The sequence below is a fragment of the Hoplias malabaricus genome, chromosome 7 (genome assembly GCF_029633855.1).
Source record: "Hoplias malabaricus isolate fHopMal1 chromosome 7, fHopMal1.hap1, whole genome shotgun sequence".
NCBI lineage: Eukaryota > Metazoa > Chordata > Actinopteri > Characiformes > Erythrinidae > Hoplias > Hoplias malabaricus.
Window position 1 is genome coordinate 1275372 of NC_089806.1, and position 21837 is coordinate 1297208.

The following is a 21837-nucleotide window of genomic DNA, read 5'->3' on the forward strand; positions in this document are numbered from 1 at the left end:
TTATTGCAGTCACATGTCTTTATATTTTTGCCTCTGGGGAAATGTCCCATGCCTGATCTATGAATAAGTGAATTCTCCATCATTCCCCTCTTTCACGACTATTAGTCGTGAACCACTGCATGTTTTTATAAGTGTAAATAAAGGTGCATATATTCATTTATATAGTTGTTAGTATATACTGTGTATAATAGCTGGATATATGTGTCTGAGTAATGCAGAGTATTGAACTAAAAATAAACTAAATAAAACATACCATAAAAAATAAAAATAAAAACATTAAACATACCAAAACATACCATCATTCCTCCCCAGACAGGTCATACTATTGTACGATAGAATATTAGGCAGGTACCCTTAATAAGACACGTCCTAGCACGGACGGCTATAACAACTTTTAGAAATGTCAACTGTCCTTGGACAAACTGTCTTGGGTGACTTTAAGAGTCAGTCAACACTGGAGGCTTGCACAGCTTATATACATAGACCATGCTCATCAATGAAGCACAAACCCTCTCTTGGGTAATAGGTCCATAATGCTGAATCTTCAGATCCTCCTTTCTCCCATTATATGGGCATTTCACGACTGCTCAGGCCTTATAGCCCTGTCTTCACACCCTTTCACAGTCTTTGGGGCTAATCAACCAATACCCAATAGGCCAAATTACATCCTAATATTGACTACCATACAATACAAAGTCTATCTGGGAGTAATGTATATGTAAATATTTAGCAAGCTTAACTATCCCTGTTCCTAATAAACAAGAATGGCATGTGCAACTGCATTTTCTCATGAGTAAATACAAATGAATATATGGATAATTGATTACAGCAAATAATAACAAAAAGAATAACATATGAGTAAATACATGGATAACATGAAACATGCAACGAAGCTGTTTGCTCCTGAAGATGTTGTCTTCTACCTATTGTGATTTTACATCACGTAGATAGGCACGTTGCTGACTATAGGGAGAGGTTCCTAGCACTTCACCTCAGTCAGATGACTTGACGATCCGAGTTGGTGTAAGGTCGGACATGACATGTCACACGAATAGTTCGAGAATATCCACTGGATTGTATAGCTTGAAGTACGGGATACTGTCCTGTGAGTCCAGACATGATCTTACCCACCATATTGCAAAAAAATGGCATAACACAACTTCCCAATAAAAACAAAATAAAAAGAAACAAAAGCAAAAACATACCCATTCTAATCAACACAGCTTTCCATTGGCCTGAAAATAGCCAAGACAACCATCCCTCTCCAGGGACTCCTCCCTTTGTGTTGGTCACATGTTCATCTCTCAAATCCTTTAACTGTGTCATAAATTTAGTGAAATTACCATCTTCAGCAGTGTTCATAGGAATGTAAGTACAACACTCTTCTCCAAACAGAACACAAACACCATCATCTGGAGTTCTCATAGAATCAATAGCAAACCTGTTTTGTACCACCATTTTAGAAGTTGCATCTATCTGCTGGCCTAAAGAAGCCAGAGCACCTATAGTGATATTAATAAATCTTTGTTGGTTGTACCAAATATAATTAATCCAATGGGCATTTTTATAAGTCTGATGCCATGGAAAAAAGGCTACCAAATTGTCAATACTAGAGTGAGACATTACCATGTGTTCAGCTGATATATCAGTTGGCACTCCAGAATACGTTAGAGTAGGTTTCAAAAATATAGTGTCTTTACCTGCGAGCCAAGATGATACATCTCGCTTGTTCCGAGCTGTTGGTATGTGTACAGGTAATAGTGCAACCTGACCTGATAAAGTAACTGGAGCACAACATCCTTTCCAGGTAGGAGCTAAAGATTGAGCTATTTGTTTACCATCATCACAGACCCAAAATATACCAGCCACTGGTACTGTACCCTCACCCAAGTCAATGTTCAATAACTTTGTATTACTGTCCAGATCCCAACCTGTACTATTTAGCTTTCTCCTGCATCTCCACAACAAGCAGATTAATGGGCACACTGTAGACTTATTTACACATTCAGCTAAACCTCCCAATGGAACAATTGTTGGGACCCCTTTTTTAGAGTAACATGCTATGTAATCATTGTCAACATTCGTATGGGCTGTGAATTGCAAATATTTATATAACATGTTCTGAGTGGTGTACATTGTAACTACCTCACCTTTATCCTCTTGGCCATTGTTTGTCTCTGAATCAATAGTTCCCATTAACACGTACCATTCTAGAGCTTCCCATTTGTGTATGACTACTCTGTGTGAATACTTAAGGTGTATACTTTCATAGCACATCAACAAGTGGCAATGTGCACTAACAGTGAAAATCCCACGCCTTGAACATTGTGAACTTTTTTGAGTTCCAGTTGAGTGGAACTTACCCTTTATGTCTGTAATTGTATCATTAGCTCCCAAAATCTGATTTTTCACAAAATAATCTTGCTCTATTTTGGACTGATTTAGGTGATGTACCATTATTAGTGCCAAGGCACAACGTATCTTATGAGACTGTTTTCTTGGTTTTTTGAAGCTGGATTGACACAATTTGGGATTTGAGTACAATTAGATATACCTGGCTTATGTAAGCATGTCATTGACCTCGTGTATTTCTTATTTCCTCTCACCAATGTCCATTCATTAAGCATATTGTATTCTCCTAGTGAACAACTTAATGTCTCCATGCAAACCTGCTGACTATTTATTGGACAGTAGCATTCACAAACTAATCCTTCTGATGTATTCCAGGTCTGCTGTACTGCAGAATATTCTATAGATAAGGCTACTGCTCGCTTCTCACGTTTGGGTGAAATTAGAACTGGACCTGCGTCATTTATTTTGACCTGTGTGGATGTGTTTAGTGGTGTGAACACATGTCTATCATTCAAGTTACCTTGTGGGTCATAATTTGTGTAAGAAACACCTGCAGACAGAATGATTATCACAATGATGCTGGACAACATAAAAAATACAGAAGTGGTTCCCTTCAGTCCACAAAGTCCAGGATGTTTAAATGGGTGCCAACCAGGCACAATGTCAAATTATTCAGTCAGAGTTTATTAGTTGTCCTGTTATTTTGTTACTGCAGCAGAGGCGGCGCTTGGCTCACACCTCAAACTGAGCTAAAAATAAAAATAAAAATGAAAAATGAGTCTGGATGACTGTTTGCCAGCCGTTGCCTAGACTCAACATCAATCAGTCAGAGTAGTCAGCTGATGGTGGTGTAGCTCTAGTGACGCTCCTAGTTACTGGTCTTTGTACTCCGCTCGGACCTGGCTCGATGACGTCTGGTGCTGGCGTTGTCTGGTCACTTGCTTCTGCTCCTGTGTCTGTGCTTGGTTGGTGCACAGTGGGTGTAGCTGATGGGAGTGTTTTTTTGTTTTTTTTCTTCAGACATTTGACATACTCTTGTAGTTCTTTTGCAACTGTTCAAGGCTGGGGCCACAGGTGGGTCCCTTCAAATATGTTACTGGCATTGGTCGACCAGTTAACATTTCATGAGGCGTTAGGTGAGTGACTCTGTTGGTTGACATTCTCATGCTTATCAATGCTAAAGGTTTTTTTCTCTTTACTATCTGCCATAATCTTTGCAATCTTTGCACAAATTATTCCATTTTGCCTTTCTACTTCTACTATGATAAACACACCCTAGTCTGTGTTTGATTCTCAGTGCTTGTGAGATATTCTGAATCACTTTGTTCACAAAGTGTTAACCATTTTTGCTAATTGGCACTACTGGTACTTCATTTGCCACTGTTGAGGCAACCAAATTTATATACTCCCCCCTTAGGTCTCCTGGGCACCATTAATACCATTCTTGACTCTGGCAATCACAACTGTAGTGGCCTGGCTTACCACACGTCCAGCAGTATACAGGAGATCTCTGATACTGTTGTGCTTCTGGCTGTCTTGTCTGCTGCACACTTTATTTCAGGGGCATACGGTGGGGGTCTATCTTTAACTCCCTGTCTTCCTTAGTCACTGTGTCTTATCTTTTCCAGGAACTTCCCTTTCTTCCTCCTGCACTTTTTCCTCTCATTTTAATTGCACGAGTTTCAAAAGCTTGTATTATAGCTAAGCAACATAACTTCCTCCCTACCTGGGCCTTAGTTCTAGTAATTTTCCTTTCCACCATCTCTCTCTCCTCCTGACATAATTCAACATCAAATGAACCTCTAAGCAGCCAATGCTTTTCTTTTTTAGCTGTTTTTTATTCCACTGCTTCATTCATTCTGACAATTCTGCCTTCGGTCCTACCCCTTCAGACAACATCAGGAAAAATAGTGTAATCTCATCTTTTTTCGGTTTCTTCTTATTCCCCATTTATACTTCACTGCTTCAACTTAAACTGTGTGTTCATAGTGTAATCAACTAATCCTGTGTTTGTGTATATATGTGAGAATAAATTCACACTTCCCTTTCTCAGTTTGGCTTTTCTCTCTCTCGCTCTCTCTCCTTCTACCTTGTATTGATGGCACCACCTGCTTTCAGCTTTATTTTGGTGAAAACACAAATTTGCTTGACAAACATATATACATGTTAATTTATCCACATTAATTCCCTATCTTATTTTATGTGTGTTATTCCTATTATTACTGGTATTATTTACATAATTTATGCTCAGCACACGTGTGTCTCTTAATTCTCATCCTGTCTCTTTGTACACACACAATGCTCTCCTGGAGCTGCATTCCTTTGAGTGGGTCTGGGGTTAAGCACAGTCTCCTCATTCCAGTCAAACTCCATACACGCACTACACCCACTGGAAAAAAAAACCTAGTTCAAACGCACCCAGTCTCAGGAGCTCCAAACCCCTGTACAGCACTATACCTCAATATTTTTCATACATTTATATTTTTAATTTGCCCCAGAAACTATTATTTTCCATTTAGACCAAATCAATGTGGTTTTTATCAGTAAGTCCTTCCATTTCTCTCTTTTTCAAGAGTGAATCTTAGGCCTTACACACTTGTCAGAGGAGACCCCCGACAAAGCATAAGATCTCAAAGATCCAGCGAAACTGAGAGGAACTTAGACCCGTGATCTCTTTTTTCTCCCAATAAAAGCCATCATATGGAGATCTCAATTTCACCTTTAATTCCGATGATTACAGCTTTCCCAATGTACCCTCAGCTTTAACACCTTTCTCTCCTTTTCTCTATTCTCAGCATCTAAAAAATGTCTTTCTGGAGCTCATTGTTTCATAGTCTCCCACAAAGCTCATAAGAAATGTCTTTCTGGGGCTCATTTTCTACTGTTTTCTTTAATTTACAGTCTCCCAGAAAGCTCATTGTTTTTTATTTAAAAACATCTTCTGTTCAAGGCTCATTTTCATAACAAATACAAAACCCTCAGTTTAGAGGTTCATTAAATTATTTACTAACTGTCCTTGAACGAAGCTCATAAATTTTACCATTACAAATGTCTTTCCCTATTGATTTCTAAATCTTTCATTCTTTATCACATTTCCCACTTTCTCTAAACACTTTTTTACTCTCTCTGATACTCTCTGAGCAGCGCTGTTTGTTTTTTCTTCTACTTTCTCTAAACACACACACAGAATATGTATGGCTCTTTACAGCACAAGAGAGAGACCAGTTCTGCTCACACTCTCCTGATGAACCAAAGAAAGGAGAGGGGTGATCATTCCCCCAACTGCACTCGACACTCACAAACATCTCTCAGCTGACCATACACAAACACACACACACATAGAAGGGGAAAAGGAGGGGTTAGAGACACACTCACACTGACACACACACACAGAAAGACAGTTCTTTTTTCTAAACTCACTAAGCTTACACACACACACATCACTTTCAACATTCAACACAATTCTCGTAGTCGACTCATTCACACTTTAACAGCATGCTTTTTATTTTCTACCTCTACTTATTTTCTTATACCTTTATTCCTTATTTTTAATTTATGCTCCTTATGAAGTGTAATAATTCAAAGAGAGGCAGCATCAAGACAGTGTTCGTCAACAGTGTTTTGAGTGGGCACCCCTAATAAAATCTCAGTATCACACCTCCAGTTTCTCATCAAACTGACCCTAAAATCACCTAGTGAATTATTCAGGGTTTACGGCCGGGCTAATCCCACCTCAACAAGAGGGCTTAATCCAATCTGCAGCATCCTTTCTTTATTTAACTTAACTATCAACCATTACTTGACCATAGACAAACAAACACACAACACTTAACTCTTGGTACCTTTCATGCGCATTTTTCTCTCTCTTTTTGTGCACTTTTATTTTTCCTTCTCTTTTCTCTATTCTCTTCTGAGCTCTTTCTCTTTCTTATTATTACTTTTTATTCAGCCAAAGGTTTTTTTTTTTGTTTTTTTTTTAAGTATTTTAGTCTTTTTATGCTTGCGGCCTTTTTCCTGAGCTTCCACTCTGCAGTTGTGTAAGTCCCCGCAGCTTTTTAAAGGACCCACAACTGTATTTTTATATTTTAGACTTTTTTAAGGCTGTTTTTTCCTTTTACTCCTTTTTCTCAAAAGGTTTTTAATCACGCCTCTCTTCCAATAAGCCTTCTTTACATAACAAACTGCATTACAACTTTTTGTGGCAGAGAGACACAAGCTCATCAATATGCAGAATTTATATGAAAAAAAGGCCCTGCTTACCTGTTTTAATGATGCATGCTACGATGAGGTTGGTTCTCTCACCCCCAAAACGAAATGCACAAGTTCTGGTGCTGATAACGCCAAGGTCGCGGGTTCGATCCCCGTACGGGCACCAAAATGTCGTTACCACGACGTATTAATCTTATATCTAGTCTAAACTATAATACTTGAAAGAATAAGTTCTAATAAATGTTTCTAGTTCTTTTAAAAATACTTGAAAGATGAAGACGACTTCTTGGAAGATCAGCAGGCTCTTTATTTTCTTAAAGCATTGGAGAGCAGTCTCAGAAGCCTCCTGCAGACTCACTCACACTGAGATACTGAAAACCACAGTTTACATACAGTTTTTGGGGTGAAGTCATCTCGCCCCTTCTATTAGGTTGTATTCCATAGGACCCCAATTAAAATGATACCCTCATCTCCTTAAGGATGCAGTGTATCATAGGAGCCCAATTAAAAAGGTATCCCTATCTTCTAAGGATGTCGTATATCACACCGTACCAGACAGTCCCATGCTACACCATTCTCCTTTTTTTCTACAGAGTGCAGGGCTGAGTTTTAACTCAAGTATCCCTTTGACCATTCTAATATCCTCTGCCACAAAACTCATTTGTTTAAAATAATTCTCATGTCTTTATATCATTTGATTATTACAGTCACATGTTTTCTATATTATTTGTTAGTTACAGTCACATGTCTTTATATTTTTGCCTCTGGGGAAATGTCCCATTCCTGATCTATGAATAAGTGAATTCTCCATCAACGTCTGGCTCCATTCACCTCCACTGTCCACTGTCCCTCACCGTCTACTGTCCTCACTTTCTGTGAGGGGCTTTTAGAGGAGGACGTCTGGTTCCATTCACCTCCACTGTCCACTGTCCCCCACCGTCCACTGTCCTCACTTTCTGTGAGGGGCTTTTAGAGGAGGACGTCTGGCTCCATTCACCTCCACTGTCCCCCACCGTCTACTGTCCTCACTTTCTGTGAGGGGCTTTTAGAGGAGGACATCTGGTTCCATTCACCTCCATTGTCCACTGTCCCCCACCGTCTACTGTCCTCACTTTCTGTGAGGGGCTTTTAGAGGAGGACGTCTGGTTCCATTCACCTCCACTGTCCACTGTCCCCCACCATCTATTGTCCTCACTTTCTGTGAGGGGCTTTTAGAGGAGGACGTCTGGCTCCATTCACCTCCACTGTCCCCCACCGTCTACTGTCCTCACTTTCTGTGAGGGGCTTTTAGAGGAGGACATCTGGTTCCATTCACCTCCATTGTCCACTGTCCCCCACCGTCTACTGTCCTCACTTTCTGTGAGGGGCTTTTAGAGGAGGACGTCTGGTTCCATTCACCTCTACTGTCCACTGTCCCCCACCGTCTACTGTCCTCACTTTCTGTGAGGGGCTTTTAGAGGAGGACGTCTGGTTCCATTCACCTCCACTGTCCAATGTCCCCCACCATCTACTGTCCTCACTTTCTTTCTACATCAGTTTGTTCACATTTAACACAGAAGATACTGGAGAAATTTTGGAAAAGGGGTGGAATTCCCCTTCAGCGTTGTGTAGTTGAGTCTTGTCTTGTTGTTTCAACATAATTATCTCCTCCTACACGGGTCTAAACCCGCAGAAATATCTGTGTTATATAAAACTTTACAGTACTACTATAACAAGGAGAACTCTTACCTTTTAATTTACTTATTTAGGAAAAACATTAATAAATATAAATAATAAAAAGAGAAAGATTTATGAGTGTAATATTATTATGGTTATATTTATCATAGTGTACTGGCAAATGTCTAAATACTAAATGGAGTAAGGATTATTACATTAACATGATTATTACATTCATTCATTCATTGTTTTATCCTCCTCATGGTCAGAGTCTGAAATACACACAGCACCAAACAGAATAAATATGAGCACAGTATCAAACCCAAAGGTCAGTCACTCTAAACCCTACTGGTCAGAGCCTCCACTCTCCTCCAGAGACTCACTCACGGTTCCTCAGCTGCTCCCCCTCCTTTTGACGGACAACACAGGTACAAAATCTCTCCTCTGAATACCCTGCAGGCTCCGACAGTGTTTGACAAATCTGTTCTGTTATTGGAGCCTGGGCAATCTGACATCAAATACATGGCATTTTACAAACCGGATTCCAAAAAAGTTGGGACACTAAAGAAATTGTGAATAAAAACTGAATGCAATGATGTGGAGATGGCAAATGTCAATATTTTATTCGTAATAGAACATAGACGACAGATCAAAAGTTTAATCTGAGTAAATGTAACATTTTAAAGGAAAAATATGTTGATTCAAAATTTCAACAAAAGTTAACAAATCCCAAAAAAGTTGGGACAAGTAGCAATAAGTGGCTGGAAAAAGGAAATTGAACATATATCGAACAGCTGGAAGACCAACTAACACTAATTAGGTCAATTGACAACATGATTGGGTATAAAAAGAGCTTCTCAGAGTGTCAGTGTCTCTCTGAAGCCAAGATGGTTGTTGCCCACCGTTGTTGCACAGAAAGATAATCTTGAGCTGTATTTCAAACTCAAGGAATGCAGATAAGTTAGAGATTTAATATGTGAAATAAAGGTGAGACATGGGTCAAATAGTACACCTAGGTTTCACACAGTAGAAAGTGAGATAAACCCAACTCTGTTATCAAGACAGACATAAAGGTCAGAGGGGCAGAAAGCTGCAGCTCAGAAAATAAAACAGCACACAAAACTAGACATACTTGGAAATAATCAGGATGTGACACAAGGAACATGAGGGGCAGGATGATCACTAGAAGGAAAACACAACCAGGAACCAAAACAAAACACAACACAGGGAAGAGCAGCGAGCACATGTTACAAAGACATGGATGTGTGCAGTCTGTGTACAAAGATGAGGGAGAAAAACTGACTGAAATATTTCAAAAACATTGAGTTCAGAAAAATCTTACAGCTCTGAGGCAACATCTTTCTCAAGAACTTCAGAGAAGAATGTTAAAGTTTTTCATAAATGAACTGAAAAGGCCTTTTTTAGAGCACAGGATTATGAGAGAGACTGAGGAGGTGGGAGATTGGGGTAAGAATGTCAGAGTTATAGCTTTATGAGTCGGGTAGGACCAGTGTACAGCTCACATGATGATGAGGATTTAGATTTGAGATTAATTCTGAGATGTGATCAGGCTCAGCAGGACAGAAGTCAGGGAGGAGGCAGCTGCAGGGGAAAGTATTTATAGATAGAGCTACTTTTATTTTGGAAAAAAAATGGAGAAAAGCTTTGCGGCAGCACGGTGGAGCAGCAGGTAGTGTCTCTCTCACAGCTCCAGGGTCCTGGAGGTTGTGGGTTCGAGGCCTGCTCCGGGTGACTGTGAAGAGTGTGGTGTGTTCTCCTTGTGTCTGCATGGTTTTCCTCTGGGTGACTGTCTGTGAGGAGTGTGGTGTGTTCTCTCTGTGTCTGCATGGGTTTCCTCTGGGTGACTGTCTGTGAGGAGTGTGGTGTGTTCTCTCTGTGTCTGCATGGGTTTCCTCCAGGTGATTGTCTGTGAGGAGTGTGGTGTGTTCTCGCTGTGTCTGCGTGGGGTTCCTCCGGGCGAATATATGTGAGGAGTGTGGTGTTCTCCCTGTTTCTGTGTGGGTTTCCTCCGGGTGCTCCTGTTTCCCCCACACTCCAAAAACACACGTTGGTAGGTGGATTGGAGACTGCAAGATGAAGAGACTACTGTGCAGCATCAGGTTCAACCATAATCCTAACCCCTAAACCTACATGTCTAACCCTAAACCCAAACCTTCACTAACCTTAAAACCCAACTTCAAACCATCCTCCGAAAGCCCTAACCCCTACACCCTTCACCACAACATAACCCAAACCTGTCTGGCTTTGGCAGAGAGGATTTGGCAATTTTTTCATGGGTGCAACCCACATACTCAGCTCTACTGCTCCTCCCACAAATGCATGTTCCTTACAAATGTGGCACCATTGAAAAGGGAAATTAACAGGCTCCAACGGTATAAGGTTTACTGCCAAGAAGCATTGTTACAACAAAGATATAATCTACAAACACACATTTCCTTACTTTTTGTACTATGTTTACATCATTTGAATATTTCACAATGAATGGACCCATAAAAATGCTCCAAAATTACTCTGAATAAAATCTTTTTGCATTGATTCATTTGAGAGTTAAGAGGTTTTTTGCTCTCCTGTAAAGTTAATATTTTGGGGAGATCCAGAATGGCTCCTTGAGTGATGCTCACTACTTAATAGATTTCTTGCCTAAAAATATTCACACCACACCCCTTCAAAGTCTCCGTAGATTTATGTAACTCCTTGATCCTGGAGAAACGTTGTTTCCTTTCACTTTGTAGTCTCCACACTCTATAGTGGAAATGACAATAAAATCCACTTGAACTTAAGAATCCTTAGATAACTTTTATTTTTAAGAGTATATTATAAATGCAGCAGAATGCTTTCCCACTCAATCCAACTAAGGAGCTCAGTGTACACCCTCGGTATCGAAGATTTCCCATAACATCTCTATCTCATACAAAATCTGCCTAATGAGATATATATTGTTATCATTTTATCAGCATGAGCATGAATATTTTTATTAGAAAAAATAATATACACAAGAACTTTCTTAAATACATAACTGTTTATTTGTTACACAAATAGTTTAATGCATATATTAACATAGTGGTACATAAATACAAATAACTTAATGTACAAATGAATATAACATTATATTATAAATGTACATCTGTATCTTTAATTTACATTATTTAAATTTAATTGCACCAAATGGAAGTATTTATTTAAGGGGAAGATTAATTTTATTTAATAAATTAATGACAAACACTGCAGGATGTTTGAAGTACCTCCTAAGCTTATTATACAACATTTTCAATAGTTAATTAAATGCTCTGAGGAGCTTTAAATCCATCCACCTGAAGATACTCTCACAGAGCTACTGCTTCTGCTCTGTGTGAATGCACACATGCTTTTGGAGATTCCTCAGTCGTGTAAACGTCTTTCCACACTCTGAACACTGATAAGGTTTCCCTCCTGTGTGAACGTGGCGGTGTTCTTGGAGAGTCCTTAAGTTCGTAAACATATTCCCACACTCTGAGCAGTAATACGGTCTCTCTCCTGTGTGAATGCGCTGGTGTCTTTGCAGAGAGTTCTGTTGACTGAACCTTTGCCCACACTCTGAGCACTGATATGGCTTCTCTCCTGTGTGAATGCGCTGGTGTATTTGGAGATCCCTCAAGTTTGTAAAATTTTTTCCACACCCCGAGCAGTAATACGGTCTCTCTCCAGTGTGAATGCGCTGGTGTATTTGAAGCGAATTATGCTGAGTAAAACTCCTCCCACACTGGGGGCAGGTATACGGTCTCTCTCCAGTGTGAGTGCGCTGGTGTATTTGGAGATGACTCTTTAGAGTAAAACACCTTCCACACTCTGAGCAGGAATATGGTTTCTCTCCTGTGTGCATGCGCAGATGTATCTGGAGATGACTCTGTCTAGTGAAACCCTTCTCACACACTGAACAGTAATATGGTTTCAGTCCTGTGTGAATGAGCTGGTGTGTTTGCAGATTACTCTGTGTAGTAAAACTCCTCCCACATTCTGAACAGTGGTACGGTTTCTCTCCAGTGTGAATGCGCTGGTGGGCTTGGAGATTACCTTGCTGAGTAAAACCCTTCCCACACTCTGAGCAGGAATAGGGTCTCTCTCCACTGTGGATGCGCTGGTGTTCTTGGAGATGACACTGTCTAGTAAAACTCTGTCCACACTCAGGGCAGAAATACTGTCTCTTTTCTGTGTGAATTTGTCGTTGTTTGAAATTACACTGTTGAGTAAAACTCTTCCCGTAATCTAAGCAGTCGTAACTTTCCTCTTTGTCTTTACGTTTCTGTGCTTGTGTGTCAGAGGTGTTAATGTGAGGTGTAGCCAAAGAGGTTTCCTGAGACCTGGACCTTCCACACACTGTATCTTCACATTTAATCTCTTCTAATTTCAACATTGTGTTCACCAGGATCATTTGGTAAGTCCCCTGATGATATTTCTTGCTGTATTTGTGAACACTGGGTTCAGGAAAAGACTTTCAAAAATGTTTTTCTAATCTGAAAGAGAAAATGGAAAAGGAAGTTTAAAATCAATGTGAATATCAGTAAAATCTTGGAAGTGTCAAAACTACTCGGTTAGATTTGCAAAAGAGTTTGATGCCATGTGATTTAACTTTAGCTGGGGACAGTCATCAAGAGAAGAAGAACAAGCAGAATGGAAGATATGGAGCCTTGGATTAGCAGTCATCATCCTCTGATTGGTAGGTAACATGTAACTAATACGACTATATACTGTTAAGAAACTAATGTTAGTTTCCTGAAATAAGCATGAAGTTTAATCTACTGAGGAGCATTAGCTTAATACACAGATAAAAACATAATGTATAATGCCATTAGGATTGGGCAGAGTCACAATTTACCTTTCTACACCTGTTACATCTAACAATACTGTCTCCAAGCAATGTGACATGTTGAGGATTAACTGAAAAACTACAGGAGGAGAATTAATGGGTTATTAAAGCACTCACTAATAAATTACAGGAGGATAATTAAAGGGTTATTAAAGCCCTCACTAATAAACTACAGGAGGAAAATTAAAGGATTATTAAAGCCCTCACTAATAAAGCCCTCGCTAATAAATGGGACAAACTCGCCATACTCCACACAAATCTATACCTTATTACCTCAGAGAGTCCGAGCTAAGAGCTAACACGATCCTCCTGAGTTCTGTGTGCACACAGCTCCCACATTTACCCCGTTCTCCATCTTCCTCTTCAGAGAGAGAACCTGTCTGTCTCTGTTACTGAGAGAGAGACAGTTACACAGAGTGTAAACAGTTAGAAAAATATCTTTACCTTCTGTAAACACAGCTCCTGATTTCTCTCCAACACATAGCTCTCCTTCCGCTCCTCCCTCAGACACAGACCGCGCCCACAACACCCGCTTCCTCTCAAGTGATTGGCTGAACTTCACACCCGCTGCTCCCTGATTGGACAAATATCGTTACGACGCAGTCTCCGTTACCATAGCAACCGTGTTCAGGGGCAGACTCTACTGCTCCGCCAAGGAGCCAATCGAATCGCAGCTCCGCGCTATACAGCTGTGCTAAGGAGCCAACCACTGTCTCTGAAAATACAGCGTCCTAACGGCAACTGGCCAATCACAGAGCAGGTGGTGTGAAGTTAGAGGGCGGGGCCTGTGTCTGAGGGAGGAGCGGAAGGAGAGCTGTGTGTTGGAGAGAAATCAGGAGCTGTTTTTACAGAAGGTAAAGAGCTTTATCTCACTGTTGACACTGTGTGTAACTGTCTCTCTCTCAGAAACGGAGACAGACAGGTTCTCTCTCTGAAGAGGAAGATGGAGAACGGGGTAAATGTAGGAGCTGTGTCCACACCGACCTCAGGAGGGTCGTGTTAGCTCTTAGCTGGGACTCTGAGGTAATAGAGAAGGGGTCACTACGTAATAACGTATTGCGTCCTGGTGCCCGCCGCATTGTGGGGCACGCCACATGTAAACAAAACAGAGTGGACGGGGGATTTGATCCAGCTGCTGCACGTCACGCTTCCAGACGTGTATTTACCTCGTCTGTGGTGAGAGCGTTTAAACATTGGGGCAGTTACAAAAGGAGAAATCTCTCAAGACGCAGTTTACAAATGGATGTGTGCAGGACCTGCAGTTTAATATGTGTGTACTACACTGAACTGTAGTGGAACTTAAGCCACTGTAAAGTGCATGTAATTCAAGACAATCAGAACTAATCTTCCCTCCTTTATTACACAACACATATATATAACATAGTACTTTTAACTCAGAAAAGCATTTTATATAACGCTATTTTTCAGAAGATTTATGGTCTTCTAACGACACTGGGGCACATATCCAGTGCAGAACACATGGCCACAGTCTGTCACGGAAAGTTATGTCCAAACTTCACATATAAGCGCCGTACTCAGTAAAGGACTATTTTGTACATAAACATACAATCAGCCTCTCAACATTGACCCTAAGCTTTATTCCGAGTACCAACATCGGAATAACTGGATTACAACGAGCAACCTTTTGCGACGCCCGCTGGCAGAAAAGAGAATTACAGCTTTGAAATGCAGGCAAAATATTCGCTGATGGCAATACGAGTGAAACTGCTTTAAATGATAAGTATCCTGTAAGAAGTACCATTCTGAGGAATGTCATGAAAGAACGTGTTCTGGAACTTGATGCAGTACAAAGAATATAATGAGGGTCACTGCAGTCAAATAACTGGTGCTCAGCACTTCTTGCGGGAAAGATTTTATTTACTGATGTTTTGAGGCATTGTTTTCTTGTGTGGTTTATAAATAAAATGATATAAAAATAGACAATGAGAGTTATGTATGCAGTGGATTATTTGTGAAACCACTTATTTCATATATTTAAAATATTAATGTTACAAAGTTGAACAATAAAAAATAGTTCAGAAGCACATTCTTACCTTAAAACGCTATTGATTCAGGAGTATTTAAATAAAGTGTAGGTTAAAGCCTTTTCATAACTCGATAGCTGCTTTTGAGAACAGCAGGAATGGTTATGTGTGGAATGGTGTGGAAATCCCATGATTTGAATTGTTTAGTTACATCCAGTTTCCGTTTACAGCACAAATACACTTCAAATTGCAGTGTCCCTCCCCTTGTACTTATGGTTTTGTATTGTCTTGTACTGTTTGGGTATTGTTTTGTATTTTCTTAGCCATATCTTCTGCACTTTAATGTGTGTGCACTGTTTTATGTTGCACTAGCTTTGCACTAGTTGCACTTTAATGTTGTGTACTGTTTTATGTAGCACCTTGGTCCTGGAGGAACACTGTTTCGTTTCACTGTGTACTGTAAACACTGTATACTGCTGAAATGACAATAAACTTCTTGAAGCTTGAACCTGAACTTGAATTAGCAGGTGTTAAGGGTTCAGGGTGTGAACAAACTGGCTCCACAAATTTTACCTAGAAACCTACAGGAATTTATTTAAAAAAAGTTTCAGTCAGAAGAATGTTTTGCCTTAATCCCTGCGCACTTCATTTGCACCAGTTTTCACCACTGGTCTTGAAACCATGATGTCAAACTCACTATCCAGTCTGTGCCTGCTTCTCCCACAATGCCTTGGGTTCACAATTACAAACATATATAGCTATAAACTATATAGCTAGCTATAAAGACACAGAGGTCTGGACCCTTTTTTTAAAAACGCTTTCCCCATCTCCCATGTTCCCATATCTCTAGAACATGGGTTTTAGACAGGCTTTAGTCTGGATATATTTTGCTGGACCTGGCAACCCTGCTCTCAGTTTGTCAGTAGAATTGCCAACCTGCTCTCCCAAGACCTTTCAATTACTAACCATCTTTATGTGCTCATTGAGAGGTATGTTATGCACATATTACAGATTCACATACGGCACTGCTGCTATGACATGAACGTGAGGACTTTGTGAGGGCAAACTGAAGGTTTAGTCAGAAACGTGTGTAGCACTGCTATTCAAAACCTGTTCCCTAGCTGCAGCACTGTTAGCTGAGATTTAATACCGGTCAGGTTATGCTATCTTGTCAGAGCTTGCTACCCAGTGTATATTTACAGGTTTAACTCCCAAAATACGAACATCTTAACACAGATATACATGGAATAATACAAAATGCGTTCGGTAGTTACATGTTTTATAGCAACATTATATTTATCTTTATAAAAATCCAACACAAATAATATAAGTAATATATTTTGTAATTTGTCTAAACATGATTCCAGCATCAGTTATTTATATAAGTTGCTCATTTCTGTATTGTAATAACTTGCTTCCAGCTTTAAACATTTATTATTAAAATATGATATAATCTATGCAGTATATTAGTACAATATAAGAACATTAACTGATTTAATTAGTGCTATAATACAGTAATTTTGATTGGTCATGCAGTGTATTACTAATATTACTAATACAGAAAGAGAGAGTGCACACAGTGAGAGAGAGAAAGGTAAACGTAAAAAAACATTCATAGTCTTAAGTGGAGTCAAAGCAGTTTATGGGAGAATTGATGGGAAACATAAATTAGAATTCAGCATTTGAAGTGGTAAACATTTAGCATTGTGAAGTGAAGTGAGTATGCATTCCCACAGTGTGGACCTCACTAAAACTTTAATTCTAATTATGGCCCGGCTTACAAATTCATATTAAATATAGATCTCAGGCCAAGAAAGTTTGGGCAACCCTGACCTAAAGGAATGCCAGCAAAGACCTTACGAAAAAATAAGAAACTGTTCACTCCCATCTGATGTCCCCATACCGAGACCCCAGAATATAAGTATGGGTCCTGTGTCTTCTGTCACGGAACGAGAGGAGCATCTGCCCTAAATGTTGACAGGACAATGTAGGCGCAGAGTGGATCCTCGTACTCTTATTGTACAGGATATTAATGGAGCCTTGTGTTTTATGAAACACAGGAGTTCATACGAAATGAATTCTCAAGCATTTGGGCCTAGTTTTTTGGCCTAGGTCATACATTCAGAGGTAAGATAACTGAATTATGTAGAGACTGAAATCTGTGAAGTGCATTTTTATCCATGTTTAGTTTACCATATCATTTGATCACAGCAGCTGTCCTTAACACTGTGTGAAAATTTCATTTTGATTGGACCAAAAAAACACTCCAAAATTACTTGGAATAAAATCTTTGTACATTGAGTTCCACTGGAAGTTGAGGCGTGTTCCTTCTCCTGTAAAGTTGCTATTTTGGAAGTAAATGTTTTACAGTGGGCGGCACGGTGGTGCAGCAGGTAGTGTTGCAGTCACACAGCTCCAGGTGCCTGGAGGTTGTGGGTTTGATTCCCACTCCGGGTGACTGTCTGTGAGGAGTGTGGTGTGTTCTCCCTGTGTCTGCGTGAGTTTCCTCCGGGTGACTGTCTGTGAGGAGTGTGGTGTGTTTTCTCATTGTCTGCATGAGTTTCCTCCGGGTGCTCCGGTTTCCTTCCACAGTCCAAAAACATACTTTGGTAGGTGGATTGGCGACTCAAAAGTGTCCGTAGTTGTGAATGTGTCTGTGTTGCCTTGTGAAGGACTGGCGCCCCTCCAGGGTGTATTCCTGCCTTGCGCCCAATGATTCCAGGTAGGCTCTGGACACACCGCGACCCTGAACTGGATAAGGGTTACAGATAATGAATGAATGAATGAATGAATGTTTTACAGTGGAGAGCGACAATAAGTGAATGACTTTATGCCTAACCCATATTGATTTAACTTGTCTTTAAAATTTGTGATTTTTAATCCACTACACTCCGGTCTTTAAGAATGATTTATGATTCTGCGTTATTGGGCGTTGCTCTGCCATTACACCGCCTGAACACTAGGCCTGAATTTCAAAGTGGTGGTAGTGGTGTAGCAGTATTAGCTTTATAATCTGTTAAGTGCACTATGAAAATAGTAGTGTACTAATTGAATCAGAGCGGCTGAACTCCCATGTTGTTCTGTAGAACAAAGTGAATTAAGAATGTGTGGTTTTTAGTTGCAGTGTTTAAAATGAAGTGATATATATATATACAATAAAATGACAATTTCCAGCATCTTTCTGTGATTTCAGGGTGTTTAGACCAAAAAAAAATTTATGTCTTAGTCTAAAGGTTCAACTACATTAAAAAATCACTTCCATTTTTTGTGTGAATAAATTGTACACTGTTAAAAGGCATATATGGGTGCATAAAACTCAATATAGAATATAAACAGTTTTAATTTGCATTATAAACTTATAAAGAATTACTACACCAAGCTCCAGAACTTATGTATTCCTGTATTTTTCTTTTTTGTTTTTCAGATTTGGAAAATATCAATTTGCAAGATTCGTCTGCTCCTAATGTCCAAGACAGTTCTACTTTCCATCCACAAATATAACAACAATCACCAAGAGGAATAAATGGCAATGTTGGGATTAGGAGAGATTAAATGTGAGGATACAGAGTGTGGAATCTCCAGTTCTCTGGGAAAAGCCTCAGATACGACTCTCACTAAAACATCTGGCAGAAAAAGACAGAAAAATCCAGACAAATTAAAAAAACATTACTGCTCAGATTGTGGGAAGAGTTTTGCTTTTCCCATAAGTCTCAGAAGACACCAGCGCATTCACACCGGAGAGAAACCGTTTTTCTGTTCAGAGTGTGGGAAGAGTTTTTCTCAAGAGGGTAATCTCCAAAGACACCAGCGCATTCACACAGGAGAAAAACCATATTCCTGTTCACAGTGTGGGAAGAGTTTTTCACAGAAGATTGGTCTCCAAATACACAGGCGAATTCACAGTAAAGGGAAACCATATTCTTGTTCAGTGTGTGGAAAACGTTTCAGTGAATTGGCTAATCTTCAAATGCACCAGCGCATTCACACAGGAAAGAAACCTTATTCATGTTCAGCATGTGGAAAGACTTTTAACAGGATCGATACCCTCAGAATACACCAGCGCATTCACACAGGAGAGAAACCATATTACTGTTCAGAGTGTGGTATGAATTTTAATACACTGAGCAATCTCAAAGCACACCTGCGCATTCACACAAGAGAGAAACCGTATCAGTGTTCAGAGTGTGGGAATAGTTATATTTGGATAAGTAATCTCAAAAAACAGCCAGGTATTTACACTGAAGAGAACCCACAACAGTGCTCAGAGGACACGAAAGGTTTAACTATGTGTAGTCATGTCGAGGGTCAACAGAATACATGCAACGGAAATGGAAAATATCACTGCTTTGAATGTGGGAAGGATTTTAGGAAAACATATCAGTGTATTTACGTTCAAGAGAAACCGTATTCCTGTTCACACTGTGGGAAGAGGTTTACTAAAGAGTTTTCACTCAAAACACATCAGTACATTCATACAGGCGTGAAACCTTATTCATGTTCAGCATGTGGAAAGAGGTTTACCAGGAATGATACCCTCAAAAAACACCAGCGCATTCACACTGGAGAAAAAACAATTTCCTGTTTGAAGTGTGGAAAGCAGTTTAATGAACTGCGTCATCTCCAAACACATCAGCACATTCATACAGGAGTGAAGCCGTATTCATGTTTATTATGTGGGAAGAGTTTCAGTAGGACTGATACACTCAAAAAACACCAGCGCATTCACACTGGAGAGAAACCGTATTCCTCTTCAGAGTGCAGAAAGAGGTTTAATGAACATAATGATGTCAAAACACATCTGCACACTCACACTGGCGAGAGACAACATTCCTGTTCAGAGTGTGGGATACATTTTACAAGACTGAGTTATCTCCAGGAACCCCAGTGCATTCAAACCGAAGAGAAACCAAGTCAGTGCTCGGAGGACCGAGATCATTTTACTATGGTTAATCATCCTCAAGAACCACAGCATATTCACACCGGAAAGAAATCGTATGCCAGCTTAGAACGTGAAAAAACTTTTAAGAAGACTGATCATCTCAAAAAACACCAGCTTATTCACAAAGGAGAAAAACCTTATCAGTGTTCAGTCTGTGGGGCGTCTTTTACTTTGCGGGTTCATCTTAAAAGGCACGAGCACAAACACATTAGAGAGAAACCATATTCCTGTTCAGAGTGTGGACAAAGTTTTAGTCGACATACTAATCTCCAAAGACACCAGCGCATTCACACTGGAGAGAAACTATATTCCTGTTCAGTGTGTGGGAAGAGGTTTAATAAGAAATTTTCTCTCCAAACACACCAGCACATCCACACAGGAGTGAAACCTTATTCGTGTTCAGCATGTGGGATGAGTTTTACCAGGAATGACAACCTCAAAATACACCAGCGCATTCACACTGGAGAAAAAACACTTTCCTGTTCAGAGTGTGGAAAGCGTTTTAATGAACTGCGTCATCTCCGAACACACCAGCGCATTCACACAGGGGAGAAACCTTATTCATGTTCAGCATGTGAGAAGAGTTTTAATAGGATTGATACCCTCAGAAAACACCAGCGCATTCACACAGGAGAGAAACCCTTTTCCTGTTCAGAGTGTGGAAAGGAATTTACAAGCCAGCACACCCTGAATACACACCAGCGCATCCACACCGGAGAGAAACCATATTCCTGTTCAGTGTGTAGCAAGTGTTTTAACGGACTAGGTTCTCTCCGAAGACACCAGCTTGTTCACACTGGGGAGAAACCTTATTTATGTTCATTGTGTGGGAAAAGTTTTACTGTACTGAGTCATGTCAAACGACACCAGCGCACTCACACAGGAGAGAAACCGTATCAGTGCTCAGAGTGTGGGAAAAGTTTTAAACAGATTAGGACTCTCAAAAAACATCAGTGTATTCACACTGGAGAGAAATAGCATCAGTGCTCATAGGGTGGAAATATTTTTACTGTGAAGAGTCATCTCCCAGGACAGTGTTCACACTGGAGAGAATACCTCTTCCCGTTCAAAGTACGGTGTAAATGTTACGTTCTCTCTAATAACATTAGCACATTCACACAGGAGAGAAACTGTATCAGAGGTCAGAGTGTGGGAAGAGTTTTATTATTACATTCATCCAGAACAGAAGAGGTATCTCTGCACATTGTGGGAGTACATTCAGACGTTGGATTTAAAACATTTATAAACTGCATTTAGAAGAAGTTGCATTCAGATGAAAGCCATTCTGCGGATGCTGTTATGTTGGAATGGTTGTGATTTTTCCAATCAAAGATCATGTGTTTTTATTTTTCCTTACGTCTTCATTGTATAACATTGAGGGGTTTGGATGCCTCTGTTGTGTAAATTATAGGTATGATGTAATTGTACCAAACATTAAACAATATTTTGTAAATGAAGTTCTTTAATTCTTAACCAAGTGGCTCAGCGCGCTGACTCCTGACACGGCTGTGGAGCTCGTTTCATCTGGGAGTTCTGTTTTTTTTAAAGCTGCAGTAAAATCAGGATACCATGTTCTGCCAGAAACCTTTACACACATACACACATTACTCCAATACACTACCAATAGCTACACATTTATTCAGGTGTTCACTCTCCATTCTCTCCCACTGTTTGGAAACTGTGTTCATTGTCTGTGTCTCTGTACTGTTCACGTAACCTTTGTCCATGCGCTTGCACTTTAAATTCTCTCATCCTCATTTCATAGCAATTAACAACACAGCAACGAACATTTCAGTTGGCGCTCCTCAATAACACATCCATGTTTTCTGCTC

The 21837-nt window shown here is 40.0% G+C and overlaps 2 protein-coding genes across 3 annotated transcripts; one reads left to right on the plus strand and one right to left on the minus strand.

Moving 5' to 3' along the window:
* Window positions 1–11390: 11390 nt before the first annotated feature.
* On the minus strand, window positions 11391–13590 carry LOC136701635 (zinc finger protein 551-like). 2 transcript variants are annotated; one of them, XM_066676270.1, is made up of 2 exons: window positions 13526–13590; window positions 11391–12728 (listed from the first exon to the last, which is right to left on the minus strand). In XM_066676270.1, the coding sequence occupies exon 2, from the start codon at window positions 12644–12646 to the stop codon at window positions 11570–11572; it is 1077 nt and encodes a 358-aa protein (XP_066532367.1). In that variant the 5' UTR covers window positions 12647–12728; window positions 13526–13590; the 3' UTR covers window positions 11391–11569. The 2 variants fall into 2 exon arrangements, with proteins under 2 accessions (XP_066532367.1, XP_066532368.1); XM_066676271.1 differs by lacking the exon at window positions 13526–13590 and adding an exon at window positions 13355–13493.
* Window positions 13591–13870: 280 nt separating this feature from the next.
* LOC136701600 (zinc finger protein 850-like) lies at window positions 13871–21411 on the plus strand. Its single transcript, XM_066676218.1, has 2 exons — window positions 13871–13935; window positions 18491–21411. The coding sequence occupies exon 2, from the start codon at window positions 18590–18592 to the stop codon at window positions 20981–20983; it is 2394 nt and encodes a 797-aa protein (XP_066532315.1). The 5' UTR covers window positions 13871–13935; window positions 18491–18589; the 3' UTR covers window positions 20984–21411.
* The last annotated feature ends 426 nt before the right edge of the window (window positions 21412–21837 follow it).

What these genes read in the sequence shown, in the direction of transcription:
- LOC136701635 (XM_066676270.1), bottom strand. Translation starts at nt 12,646, where the DNA reads ATGATCCTGGTGAACACAATGTTGAAATTAGAAGAGATTAAATGTGAA.
- LOC136701600 (XM_066676218.1), top strand. Translation starts at nt 18,590, where the DNA reads ATGGCAATGTTGGGATTAGGAGAGATTAAATGTGAGGATACAGAGTGT.